Here is a 12,472-nt window from a genome sequence, read left to right as displayed (position 1 = left end):
TGAACTGTTGATGAAGCACTGGTTTTGTTTTCACATCTTTTTCTGAGGTCAGGGTTAGAGAATGTTTGTGGTAGCTGATAGTTGTTAGCTTTGGGAAGCACTCATATTGATAGAATAAGTCATGGAATGTAAACATGTCATTCATCTGGACTTTAGGCTGGTGTAAACATGGTGAAACTTTAGGTAACCACTGTCAAATAAAGACTCACTTGAGTACAGCTTGGGTAGATAAACTTATTTGCTTTATAAGTCTTACTAAACTACCAGGACTTCAGGAATGTTTTTTTGAAGTACCTATTTTTACAAATTTTAGGTAATTCTTTCATATTTTCCTGAAGGATGAAAATGTGAAAGAGGCAAATGCCCATCTCAGTAACAACTTTGTGGAACTGCTTTTGGCAGGATATTTATTACTTTTGGGTTTTTTGTTCTTACTGTTCCAGACGAAAGTTGTTTTGTTTGTTTTGCTTTTTTTAAAAAAATAGGATGGTAAATGGAAGTACTGAATTGGAAGTTTCTATATGAAGTGTGCCAGGATACCACTGTTATACCTAAAGACAAAACTCAGGGAAGGAGAACAAGCATTTGGTGAGCACCTGCTATATTAGAAGCTCTGCTGTATTACTGAAGTAAACCTCCAATAGCCCTTTGACATAGGCTTTTAATAAAATATGTTATCGAGAAAACCAGGTATTGTGGTTTATGAATAGTAACGGTATTATTATCCACAGGAAATAGGCTTGCAGAATAATTTGCTCAAGGTCACACAGCTAGCATTTGGTGGGGCTGAGAATGGAACTCAAGTGTCTTGGAACTCCAAAGCCCAAGTTCTTAACCAGTGATTCTTAAACTACATCAGAAACATCAAGGGTACCTGTTAAAAATTACTGGGCTCCAGTTAGAATTTTAAGGTCACCAAGTCTGAGATATTGTCAGATGATCAATCTGTATTTTAACAGGGTGTCTCAAGGGATTCAGATCAAGAAGTTGATTGACCATGTTTTGAGAAAGAATTAAATTATGTTTCTTTCATCACTTATATGTGGAATCTAAAATATGTTACAGGGACTTCCCTGGTGGTGCAGTGGTTAAGAATCGCCTGCCAATGCAGGGGACATGGGTTCGAGCCCTGGTCCGGGAAGATCCCACATGCCACGGAGCAGCTAAGCCCGTGCGCCACAACTACTGAGCCTGCGCTCTAGAGCTCACAAGCCACAACTATTGAGCCCACGTGCCACAACTACTGAAGCCCGCAGGCCTAGAACCTGTGCTCCACAACAAGAGAAGCCGCTGCAATGAGAAGCCCGCACACCGCAACGAAGAGTAGCCCCCGCTCGCGACAACTAGAGAAAGCCCGCATGCAGCAGCGAAGACCCAATGCGGCCAAAAAATAAATAAATAAATGTATAAAAAAATAAGTAAAATAAATTATGATACAAATGAACTTATTTACAAAACAGAAACAGACCCACAGAAATAGATGACAAACTTACAGTTACCAAAGGGGAAGGGGGAAGGGATAAACTAGGAGTTTGGAATTAGCAAATACAAACTACTATACATAAAATAGATAAACAACAAGGTTCTACTGTATAACACAGGAAACTATATTAGATCTCTTGTAATAGCCTATAATGGAAAAGAATATGAAAAAGAACATATATATATAACTGAATCACTTTGTTGTACACCAGAATCTAACACAACACTGTAAATTAACTGTACTTCAATTTATAAATAAATAAATTAATTAAACTAAATAATGTTTCTTTCCACACTTGATAAAGAAGAAAACAGGTGCAGATTAAATAACTATCCAAGATTAAGCTATCAGACAGAGCCATCATTCCAACCCAGGTCTGTCTAATTCTACTACTCATCACACCCTGTATTACAAGCCCATGATTAAGTCACACATTTACCCGTCACAACAAATGTAGAAAACATGATTTCTGATAAACCGGGCCACACAGATTTCATGGTCTTATTATTTACTAAGGTTAATAACTTATGACAACTTTACTGAAATCTTCATGGTCCTTAAACTTTTTCAGTGACTTTTTTTTAAATTAAAGAATTGAGTTTTCCTTGCAGTCAGATCATCCATGTTTCAGGCATAGAATCATTACTCCCTGGGATAAATTTCTGGGACATGCAGAAGTGGAAGAGGGTGGAAGGAGGTACGAAGAAAGAATTCCCAGGTGCATCTGCTAAATGGTGCTAAAGCTCCTCACCCTAATCACTGAAATGAGGAGTGAAGGGTTGATATTAATACTAACAGCCAATCACATGGCAATAGGTTATGTTCTACAGCATCTCCCATTCTACCCATTGAGACCAGCTCAGTTAGGGCCAGCAAGTTTGGTTTGCCTATTCCAGTCCACTTCCTAGAACAGAACCAACACCTTGATTGACTTTCATGGCCTACTGGGATTGGAAGGACTTTTTTTTTGTATCCCTCTCACTTTCTCTTTCTGTCTTTGTTTGTTTTTGTAGCCCAGCGCCATGTCCTCACATACATGGAGGATGCAGTATGCCAGCTGCTAGAGAACAAGGAAGATATTAGCCAATATGGCATTGCCAGGTTCTTCACTGAATAGTAAGTACATGAGTGCTTTGCCTATAGCGTGGGCCCAAAGGAGGCTTTTGGAAGCAGGCAAGATACATGAAAAGTAGAGCAGGACAATGCTGATTATGTAGTGGCAGTGAATGCTTAGTTTTGGTAGACTGATTGAGGGCTGCCCAAATAGGTTTTGGAACATGCCTTTGGTGCAGCTAGTTTTGTCCAATGATAAGTCTCATGAGTGGTGATAACTATAAAAGTTCAACTGCTGCTTGTTTGATCTATTAGATCTTTTTTTTTTAGGTTCCTCGTATAATTTTTAACTTTCCCTGTTATTCAGAATATTCACTCTGATTTCCTTTAGTCAGTGTTCCTTTAGCCTGTGTTTTTCTTGGCTGGCTTTTTTCATGGAAATGCTTAGGATGATATTCCTCTGCAGTTTTCTTTCTACAGGATGCTGTGTCAATCACTTAATGATTTAAGATTATTTCTAGAGGCAGGACATCTTTCACAGATTATATCTTTGAGGAGTAGTGTTTCTTTATAAAGTATGCTTGGAGGGCTTCCCTGGTGGCGCAGTGGTTGAGAGTCCGCCTGCCGATGTAGGGCACGTGGGTTCGTGCCCCGGTCCGGGAAGATCCCACATGCCGCGGAGCGGCTAGGCCCGTGAGCCATGGCCGCTGAGCCTGCGCGTCCGGAGCCTGCGCGTCCGGAGCCTGTGCTCCACAACGGGAGAGGCCACAACAGTAAGAGGCCCGCGTACCAAAAAAAAAAAAGTATGCTTGGAGTGTGTAAAAGTCAAAATGATTATTTTTTAATTTATTAAAAAATTGTTTTCTTCAAGTTTTATTGAGATATAATTGACGTATAGTACTGTCTAAGTTTAAGGTGCATGGCATAATGATTTGATTTACATACATCATGAAGTGATTATCATAATAAGTTTAGTGAACATCCATCATCTTATATAGATAGATAATTAAAGAAATAGAAAAAAACCTTTTTCTTTTGATGAGAACTCTTAGGATTTACTCTCTTAACAATTTTCATTTGTAACATGCAGCAGTGTTAATTATATTTATCATCTTGTACATTATTACATCCCTAGTACTTGTTTACCTTATAATTGGAAGTTTTGACTGCCTTTATCCAATTCCTCCTATCCCCCACCCACCTCTGATGACCTGAAATCTGATCCCTTTTTCTATGAGTTTGTTTGTTTTTGAATTATTGACCTATAACACTGTTAGCTTCTGTTACACAACATAGTGATTTGATACTTCTATACATTTGAAACTGATCACTGCAATAAGTCTAGTTGTGATAGTTCACCATACAATGATATTACATAGTTTTTTGTTTTTGTTTCTTTTTTAGGTATTACATAGTTATTGACCATATTCCCCACACTGTACATTTCATACCCATAAGTCATTTATTTTGCAACTGAAATCTCTTAATCTCTCTTACCTATTTCTTTCTTTTTGGTATCACAGAACTGTTTTTAGGCTGAATGAAATAATCAGTTTAAAATACCTTGGTCTTCATGAAAGGATATGCTAAAGAAATACAAAAAATTATTTTTATTACCAAAATGCCAACATATTTATATAATATGTTGAATAATATAAGAATAATATATATGTTATATAATAATATATATGTTATTATATATAACATAATAATATATGTTATGTTATATATGTTTATATATAAACATATATGTTATATATAACATAATAATATGTTATACGTTATATATATGTTTATATAATATGTTGAATAATATAAGAAGACAAATGTCTTCTTTTTCCTTTTTTTCTGGTTTATTGTAAGCATTCTAAAAAAGGAAGAATAGCCTCTTATAGGCTTCTACTTATGGTGCATCATGAGCTCAAGTCCATCCTCCTTGAAAACAATTTCTTTTTCCTTTCTGTTCTCCAGAGGTTCCTTGAAGATCAGACATCTCTTCTAACGGCCTTAACTTGGGTTGCTGTTAGGGGAATTCTTGACTCCCCCTAGCTCTTTTGCTGAGCTATAAGTCTTGCAAACAAAATCTAGATTTCTTATGGATTAGAATTTCAAGTTCCTGGGAAAAACAGGCTTTCCAGGATCAGAGCTGGTCCCTTCTCTTCTCCCAGTCTTCTAAAGGAGGGTGAAGTAGAGCAAGGAATCTCGCTTGTTCTCGAGGTATGGGCTGGAGCAAATGAGGTGGGCTGGGAATAAAGACTGAGATGGAATAGCCTTGCTTGCTTTTACAGAACTGACAAGCCTAGGGGTCAAGTTTCTAGGCTATTTAATCTGTATGAGCACCCTTGAGGCTCCTTGCCAAATGAAATATGATTCTTCTGGGGACAATGCTTCATCCTGGCTTTTTTCATTTTACTCTATTCTCCCTCCCCCATCTCCTTTATAAGTCTTTTCCCTACTGTGCTGGTTCCTTGAGGGTAGGCATCATTTCTTCTTCAGCCCTGTATTCCCAATACCTGGCATGATGCTTATTATATGACAGGTGTTAGGTAAATGTTGAATCTACAGCTGTATCTGTATTTTAGGTTATTGTATATTATCCACTCTTATTCTTGGTCTTATTATGAATAAGGACCGTCCCTTGTTCTTTCTGTCTTTTTTCTTGATTCTTTTTGATAAAGTTCTATATCCTGCCATTTAAGAAGCTGTATACCGGAATTCCCTGGCGGTCCAGTGGTTAGGACTCCACACTTACACTATAGGGGGCACGGGTTAGGTCCCCGATCGGGAACTAAGATCCCATATGCCGCGCAGCACAGCAAAAAAAAAAAAAAAAAAAAAAAAAAAGCTGTATACCATGTATATAGCACTCCAAAAGTGAACCCACTGGTGTATGTAACTAATACCGAACTCTAGTAAGGCTTATAACTGTTTCCAAATGCTATTGACTATAGCTTTTATCTTTTACTGCTTTTATCTAGCATTACACTGTTGGGAAAAAAATCTTAAAACTTTTTTCCACAGTGCTGATAGAAATCTAGTTGCCAAGTGAGCAGTTTCTTGTCCTTAGAAAACTAAAAATTACATAATCTATGTGAAAGGCACATACCTGACATTTTTTTAATAGATCTTTATTGGAGTATAACTGCTTCACAATACTGTGTTAGTTTCTGTTGTACAACAAAGTGAATCAGCCATATGCATACATATGTCCCCATATCCCCTCCCTCTTGAGCCTCCCTCCCACCCTCTAGGTCATCGCAAAGCACCGAGCTGATCTCCGTGTGCTATGCTGCTGCTTCCCACTAGCTATTGAACATTTGGTAGTGTATATATGTCGATGTTACTCTCACTTCGCCTTAGCTTCCCCCTCCCAAGCCCCCTGACCGTGTCCTCAAGTCCATTCCCTATGTCTGTGTCTTTATTCCTGCCCTGCCGCATCAGTACCATTTCTTTTTTTTTTTTAGATTCCATATATATGCATTAGCATACAGTATTTGTTTTTCTCTTTCTGACTTACTTCACTCTGTATGACAGACTCTAGATCCATCCACATCACCACAAATAATTCAATTTCGTTTCTTTTTATGGCTGAGTAATATTCCATTGTATATATGTGCCTCATCTTCTTTATCCATTCATCTGTTGATGGACACTTAGGTTGCTTCCATGTCCTGGCTATTATAAATACTGCTGCAATGAACATTGTGGTACATGTCTCTTTTTGAATTATGGTTTTCTCAGGGTATATGCTCAGAAGTGGGATTGCTACGTCATATGGTAGATCTATTTTTAGTTTTTTAAGGAACCTCTGTGCTGTTCTCTGTAGTGGTTGTATCAATTTACATTCCCACCAACACTGCAGGAGGGTTCCCTTTTCACCACACCCTTTCCAGCATTTACTGTTTCTAGATTTTTTGGTAATGGCCATTCTACCTGACATTTCTATGACTCTAAAACACCATATTGGCCTGAGGCAAATTATTTTAAGAGGTGAGCCAGCATCAAAGCTCCAAAATCCTTAAAAAAAAAACCCAAAAAACAAAACTCAACTTGAAAGGTGTGCGTATATGATTGAATAGGAAGTAGTATTTGGTAGACAAGGAGACCTGAATGGTAGAAGCTCCTGATTTTCCTTTGATTGTGAATTTATCTACTGAAAATCCTTCTTTTGCAGACCTCAGTTTTGTATTGATTTATAGAAGCATAATGAAGTGAAAAGAGCTCTGCCCTGGGAGGAAAAAGAGCTCCTATCCTTGTAAGTCCTCACTCCATAATCTTGGGAAAATTTCTGAAATTTTCTTTCTTTCTTTTTTTTTGGGGGGGCTGTGTTGGGTCTTCGTTACTGCACATGGGCTTTCTCTAGTTGCAGTAAGTGGGGGCTACTTTTCATTGAGGTGCGCGGGCTTCTCATTGCAGTGGCTTCTCTTGTTGCGGAGCTTGGGCTCTAGGCTCACAGCCTTCAGTAGTTGCAGCACGCGGGCTCAGTAGTTGTGGAGCATGGGCCCTAGAGCACGCAGGCTTCAGTAGTTGTGGCTTGTGGGCTCTAGAGCGCCGGCTCGGTGGTTGGAGCACGCTGGCTTAGTTGCTCTGTGGCATGTGGTCTGTGGCATGTGGGATCTTCTCGGACCAGGGATCGAACCCATGTCCCCTGCATTGGCAGGTGGATTCTTAACCACTGTGCCACCAGAGAAGTCCCTCTGAAATTTTCTGGGCTTCAGTTGCCTCATCTGTGAAATAAGTATAATAAAGTCTAATGTGCTAATAAAAGTAACGTAATAATTATATATTATAATAAAAAATGTTATTAAACTCATACTATGTTTCAGCAGCTATAATTCTTTGAAGTAGGTAATATTATTATCTCTATTTTATAGATGAGGAAACTGAGGCTCAGAAAAGTTAAAACAGCTTCTTTAAGTTCACAAGCTAACACAGGACAGAATTAGGAACCAAGCCTCATCTGCAGTATTACAAAGGCCACTATTCTGTACTGTCTCCAAGTCGCTATAATGCCTAATGTTGCTGGAGGCCTAACCAGATAATAATATGAGATCTCTTCTAGCTATGGTTTCTGGATTCTTTGAAATTTCCCTTATGAACTGTACTTCACACAGTTTATCACATAGCTTTGTCTGGTGACCTCAGTTCATTGCCATTTAAATGTTTTATATTGTCCTTTTGGAGGGGATACAATTGGAGCTGTCTCTAAACAATAGGAAACATAATTTTTTAAAAAATGTGTTAAGTGTGCAATTCCATCTCTCAGTTTCAAGTTCAGACACTGAGATTTTCATACATTTAATAGTGGATAATTTACCTTTGAACAATGATAAAAATACTCTTCAAAATTGTTTTTGGAAGGTTTTTCTGCTGATTTTCTTCTGTGGATCGGCTTGCCCTCTCACCTGTGCTGTCACTCCTTGGTGCTTGGTGTTTTCCAACAAATCCATGATTGTTCCAGCAAATCTGGATAAGCTGTAAAACATGAGTAGCTAAGCTGTACTGTGTGTGTGTGTGTGTGTGTGTGTGTGTGTCTGCAAGACTGTGAGCTCTTCAGATCATGTTCTTCTGGACACTCTTGAAAGAAGTATACGAAATCCCATAGGATTTTCTTTCATGTTGTGTGTAACCTCTACCTCTGAATGCCATCTTTCAACCAATGAAAGGTAAAAGGAACTAATATTTAGAGGTGCCGCTCTAAGAATAGACCAAGTGTCGGCATGGGGTCGGGACCTCTGAAGAAGTACAGACAAGAAAATGAGGCTAGAGTAGCTGTAACTTAGAAACCACAGCAGAGTGTGACCAGGTTCTTGTGGTAAAGATAAAATGAGAAATGTGTTTTTTTAGGACATTGGAAAATAATGATGAGAGGAAAAACAGGCTGAAATCTGAGAATTCCTATCACATTTGGGAACCCTTCTTCCCAGGCTGAATTGATAGTTACAACACTGTGGCATCAGAGAGCTTGACCTCCACATACTAATATAGAAAAGAATGATACTCTGTGGTCTTGGTTGGTGGGCCCAGGAGGACTCTTTTTTTATAATCAAGTGTCTTGTTTTTGTTTTTTTTAAATGATGATTTTACCTTCCTAGGGAAGTTTTCATGATGACTGTTTTGGTTTCAAGTACGTATACAGATATCCTTCATTGATGGAAGTTTTTTTTAAGGATATGTGAGAATATAAGACAGCATTCCTTCATGAATTCATTCATTCAGTAATTATTTTTGAGCACCTACTGTGTGCCTATGTGTATTTGGCAGTGAAGAAGATATAGTGGTGAACAAGACAAATAAGGTAATTACCCTCATGAACCTAGCTGTTTAGTGAGGGAGGTAGTCAATAAACAAGTAAACTGACGATGACGACAATAGCTAATAGTTAATAAATACTTGCTATGTGCTGGGCATGGTTCTAAGCATATAACATGTATTATCTCATTTAATTCTCAAAATACTATGAGGAGGAATATTAGTATTATCTTCATTTTATACGTTAGGAAATTCAGGCACACAAAAGTAACATTCCCGAGGTTACACAGCTGATAAGTGTAACAAGATAAACAAGGAAGTAACTAGGATAATGTGATATATAGGATGGCCGGGAAGGCCCCTTGGAGGAGATGGCATTTGAGGGCTTATCCCATGGAATGACTGGCTCATCCCATTTGAGAGCCGATAAGTTATCTCAGCTCAGGTGACCTACCTTCTTTTTGTCCACCTTTATTACCTAGGCTTTCTGTGTCCAAAAAAGATAATTTGATTGATTTTATGTGCTGCTTCTCAGAGTGGAATTCCCTTAATAGACAGTAGTCATAGAAAGCTATCTTAGGGCTTCCCTGGTGGCACAATGGTTGAGAGTCCGCCTGCCGATGCAGGGGACATGGGTTCGTGCCCCGGTCCGGGAAGATCCCACATGCCGCGGAGCAACTAGGCCCGTGAGCCATGGCCGCTGAGCCTGCGCGTCCTGAGCCTGTGCTCCGCAACGGGAGAGGCCACAACAGTGAGAGGCCCGCGTACCGCAAAAAAAAAGAGAAAGCTGTCTTACAGGTAATTGGCCTCCCTCATGCATTGCTCATATATAATAAGTAAAAATAATAAAATAATTAGTCATAAAATTATTTGTGTTATCTAATATATAGTATAAATATGGAGATGGAAGTATTTATCAATCTTTGGAAAAAGAACATTAATAATTCCATTGTGATACATATTAATTATCAGAATTCAGTTGGGAACTTACATGCTTTTTTATATACTCTTGTAGTAAAAGGTACCAGCCTCAAATTCCTTTTTTTATTGTTTTAATTAGAATAAGTCCATGAAATGTGAACTTCATTAATTCACTCTTGGAGAAAAAAAGGAGATTCCAATAGTGCATATTCTTAAATCACTTAAAATGTAACTTAATGAAAGCAATGCAGATTATAAAATATGTATTATTTCTTCTTTTTTAAAACAGGTGCTCTAAGCCCTATGAAAGATGACCCACTTCTCTCCTCAGTAATCTAGAACGGTCAGGGTGTAAACTTTCTGTCCTAAAATTGGCAAATTTTTTAGGATTATCCACCACCCAGCATATAAGTAATGTTTTGGGTTCTTCTTGTGCCCATGGTAACGGAGGAGTGGATTTGGAGCAACAAGAAACACATCAGAACAAACTAGGAACTCACTGATTTCCAGGCTCATAGCTTTGAATGAGGGGTGGACTTAAGACTTCTCTGGGCCATTTCTGCTCCATGTTTTCCCAATTTATTGTTGTTAAATTGAGTCAAAATGTGGTATGGTGAAGGAATGGTGACTAATCCTATCACTGTCTTCTTCAAAAGGTGTAGTGCTTCTCCCGGCCTACCCCTCACCCCCATCTTTTTTCCATAGTTCAGTTCTTAGCTGGAGTTGACACACTGTAACAGAAAATTATCCATTTTTCATTGTCAACATCTGGATTCTCAGACTCAGATAATTGCCAGGAATAGATTTTGCCATAGCTGAAGCAATCCTATCCTCACTGTTATTGGCCCAGGCATTTCTGTTAAGCCATCATTTGTGAAATCTATAGAGGATTCTGGTTCTTTTCCTTATTACCAGAGGTATCTTATAGCAAAAGGACACCAGGGAAACATAGTGGTGAGTTGAGAGTCACCAAAATCTATTTTGAAACTTAAAAATCCAGGTTCATTGAGGACATAAGAAGCTGCTTATTTGCTTAGAATCCATCTCTCTTCTTCAGTCCCTTCATGTTTTGATTATAGGAAACCATCCAGCAGCACTTGACCTGGTAATTGAGGAAGCCATTTCACAGCCCACTGGTCCCCTGACACATTTAGAAGTTGCAGTCAAAGGTTATGGAAGTAATAATTGGGCCCAGAGTCTCCCTGTCAGGAAAGACCTTACTTCCCCACACCCTCCCTGCTACAAGTTAAGAGAAATTTAGCTGTTGTGAAACTGTTCAATAAGAGGAAATGAAGGAACTCCATCCTTGGCTGAAGTATTCTCAAGACCCGGCGATATTCTTTCTGTTTTCATGGGAGCTGCTTTTACAGCTAGCTAGTATAAATTTTAGGTATAATTCTCCACACTAAAATATTTCCCCTTAGAGAAATTACTTGATTTATTTTAATCTATAAATAATGTAAAGAACCTTTACTTGGTCCAATCCGAGCCCTGATATTCCTTGTCACTCTGATAATTCCCTGGGTCCTCCTCTGGCAATCAGGTAGACACACACACAAATCTGAAGTAACATGTCAGTAGTGCTATTAGCGACGTAAAATAGCTAATCAGAAGTTAAGAAACTTCACCTCATCAACAATAGAGCAATTTAAATTCATCAGTGCTTTTAATTTCTTCCAAAATTTGCTCAGAACTCTCGAAGATCTGTGGCGCTGGCAGCACAGGCCTGGCGTGAGAGCAGGAAAGAATGACACAATCTGGCACCTTTAACCAGAGGGTTGTTAATGACCTGGGATGGGGCCAGAGGGGAGAAAGGGGAAGGAGGATGGACAGTTAGACTTTTGGCAGCCACACAAAGGTCCTTCTTCCCTGAGAAAAGGGAAATGAAAGTCAAATGAAGCTTCTCTCTGTTACTGTGATTTACTAAGATGTTTGTCCGTAGCCTCTGGCCCGTGACAGGTGCATCTTTGCATTCCGACTTCCCCACAAAACAAATTCTCAGGGTCCTTCAAGAGGGGTCATATCCAACCAGGTTCTTGTCTGAGGCTACAACTGTGATTTCTTTCTTCAGCTAACAAATGCAGCTCTGAGCAGCACGGTAGAAACTACCTTATCAGAAAATGTTATGAGCATGTAAATTTATTTGAAGACTCATCATTCCAGGATTACTGAGTTCTGGGGCTGCCACAGTAGGTAATGCCATTTCTGGTGTGGCCATAGAAGCAGCCTTGAATTTATCCCTTTGTCATTAAATAGCATTAATAACAAATGCCTTTGTTAAGGTCCTTGTGTTATATTTTCTTTTTTTTTTTTTTTTTTTTTTTTTTTTTTGCGGTACGTGGGCCTCTCACTCTTGTGGCTTCTCCTATTGCGGAGCACAGGCTCCGGACGCGCAGGCTCAGCGGGCATGGCTCACGGGCCCAGCCGCTCCGCGGCATGCGGGATCCTCCCGGACCGGGGCACGAACCCGTATCCCCCTGCATCGGCAGGCGGACTCCCAACCACTGCGCCACCAGGGAAGCCCCACTTGTGTTATATTTTCCAAGTCAAAACAATTGCTAGGGATGAAAATACCTGTCTCATAGGGTTGTTATGCAAATCTAGTGAAATGACAGGTGTAAAGTATCTGACTATATGTAATTCATTTTCATCAAGTCTCATTCCCCTTTAGCTCCAGTTTTCTGGGATTTTTGCTTCACTCCTACTTCATGGCGTTTTTGGAAAGTGATAGTCTTCTTCTTTCTCTTTAAATGGTATCAAAGT

At 39.1% G+C, this 12,472-nt stretch overlaps 1 protein-coding gene across 2 annotated transcripts in view; it reads left to right on the top strand.

The window, feature by feature from the left end:
* CSTPP1 (centriolar satellite-associated tubulin polyglutamylase complex regulator 1) overlaps positions 1-12,472 on the top strand; it is a 199,865-nt gene that overhangs the window by 35,824 nt on the left and 151,569 nt on the right. For both annotated transcript variants that reach the window (XM_082628616.1, XM_082628617.1), the window contains one exon: positions 2,497-2,599. In XM_082628616.1, the coding sequence (XP_082484742.1) occupies positions 2,497-2,599 (103 nt within the window). The remainder of the gene's footprint in view (positions 1-2,496; positions 2,600-12,472) is intronic.

Source organism: Mesoplodon mirus, assembly GCF_964341445.2.
Source record: "Mesoplodon mirus genome assembly, chromosome: 7".
Lineage (NCBI taxonomy): Eukaryota > Metazoa > Chordata > Mammalia > Artiodactyla > Ziphiidae > Mesoplodon > Mesoplodon mirus.
This window is presented reverse-complemented; position numbering and strand designations above follow the sequence as displayed.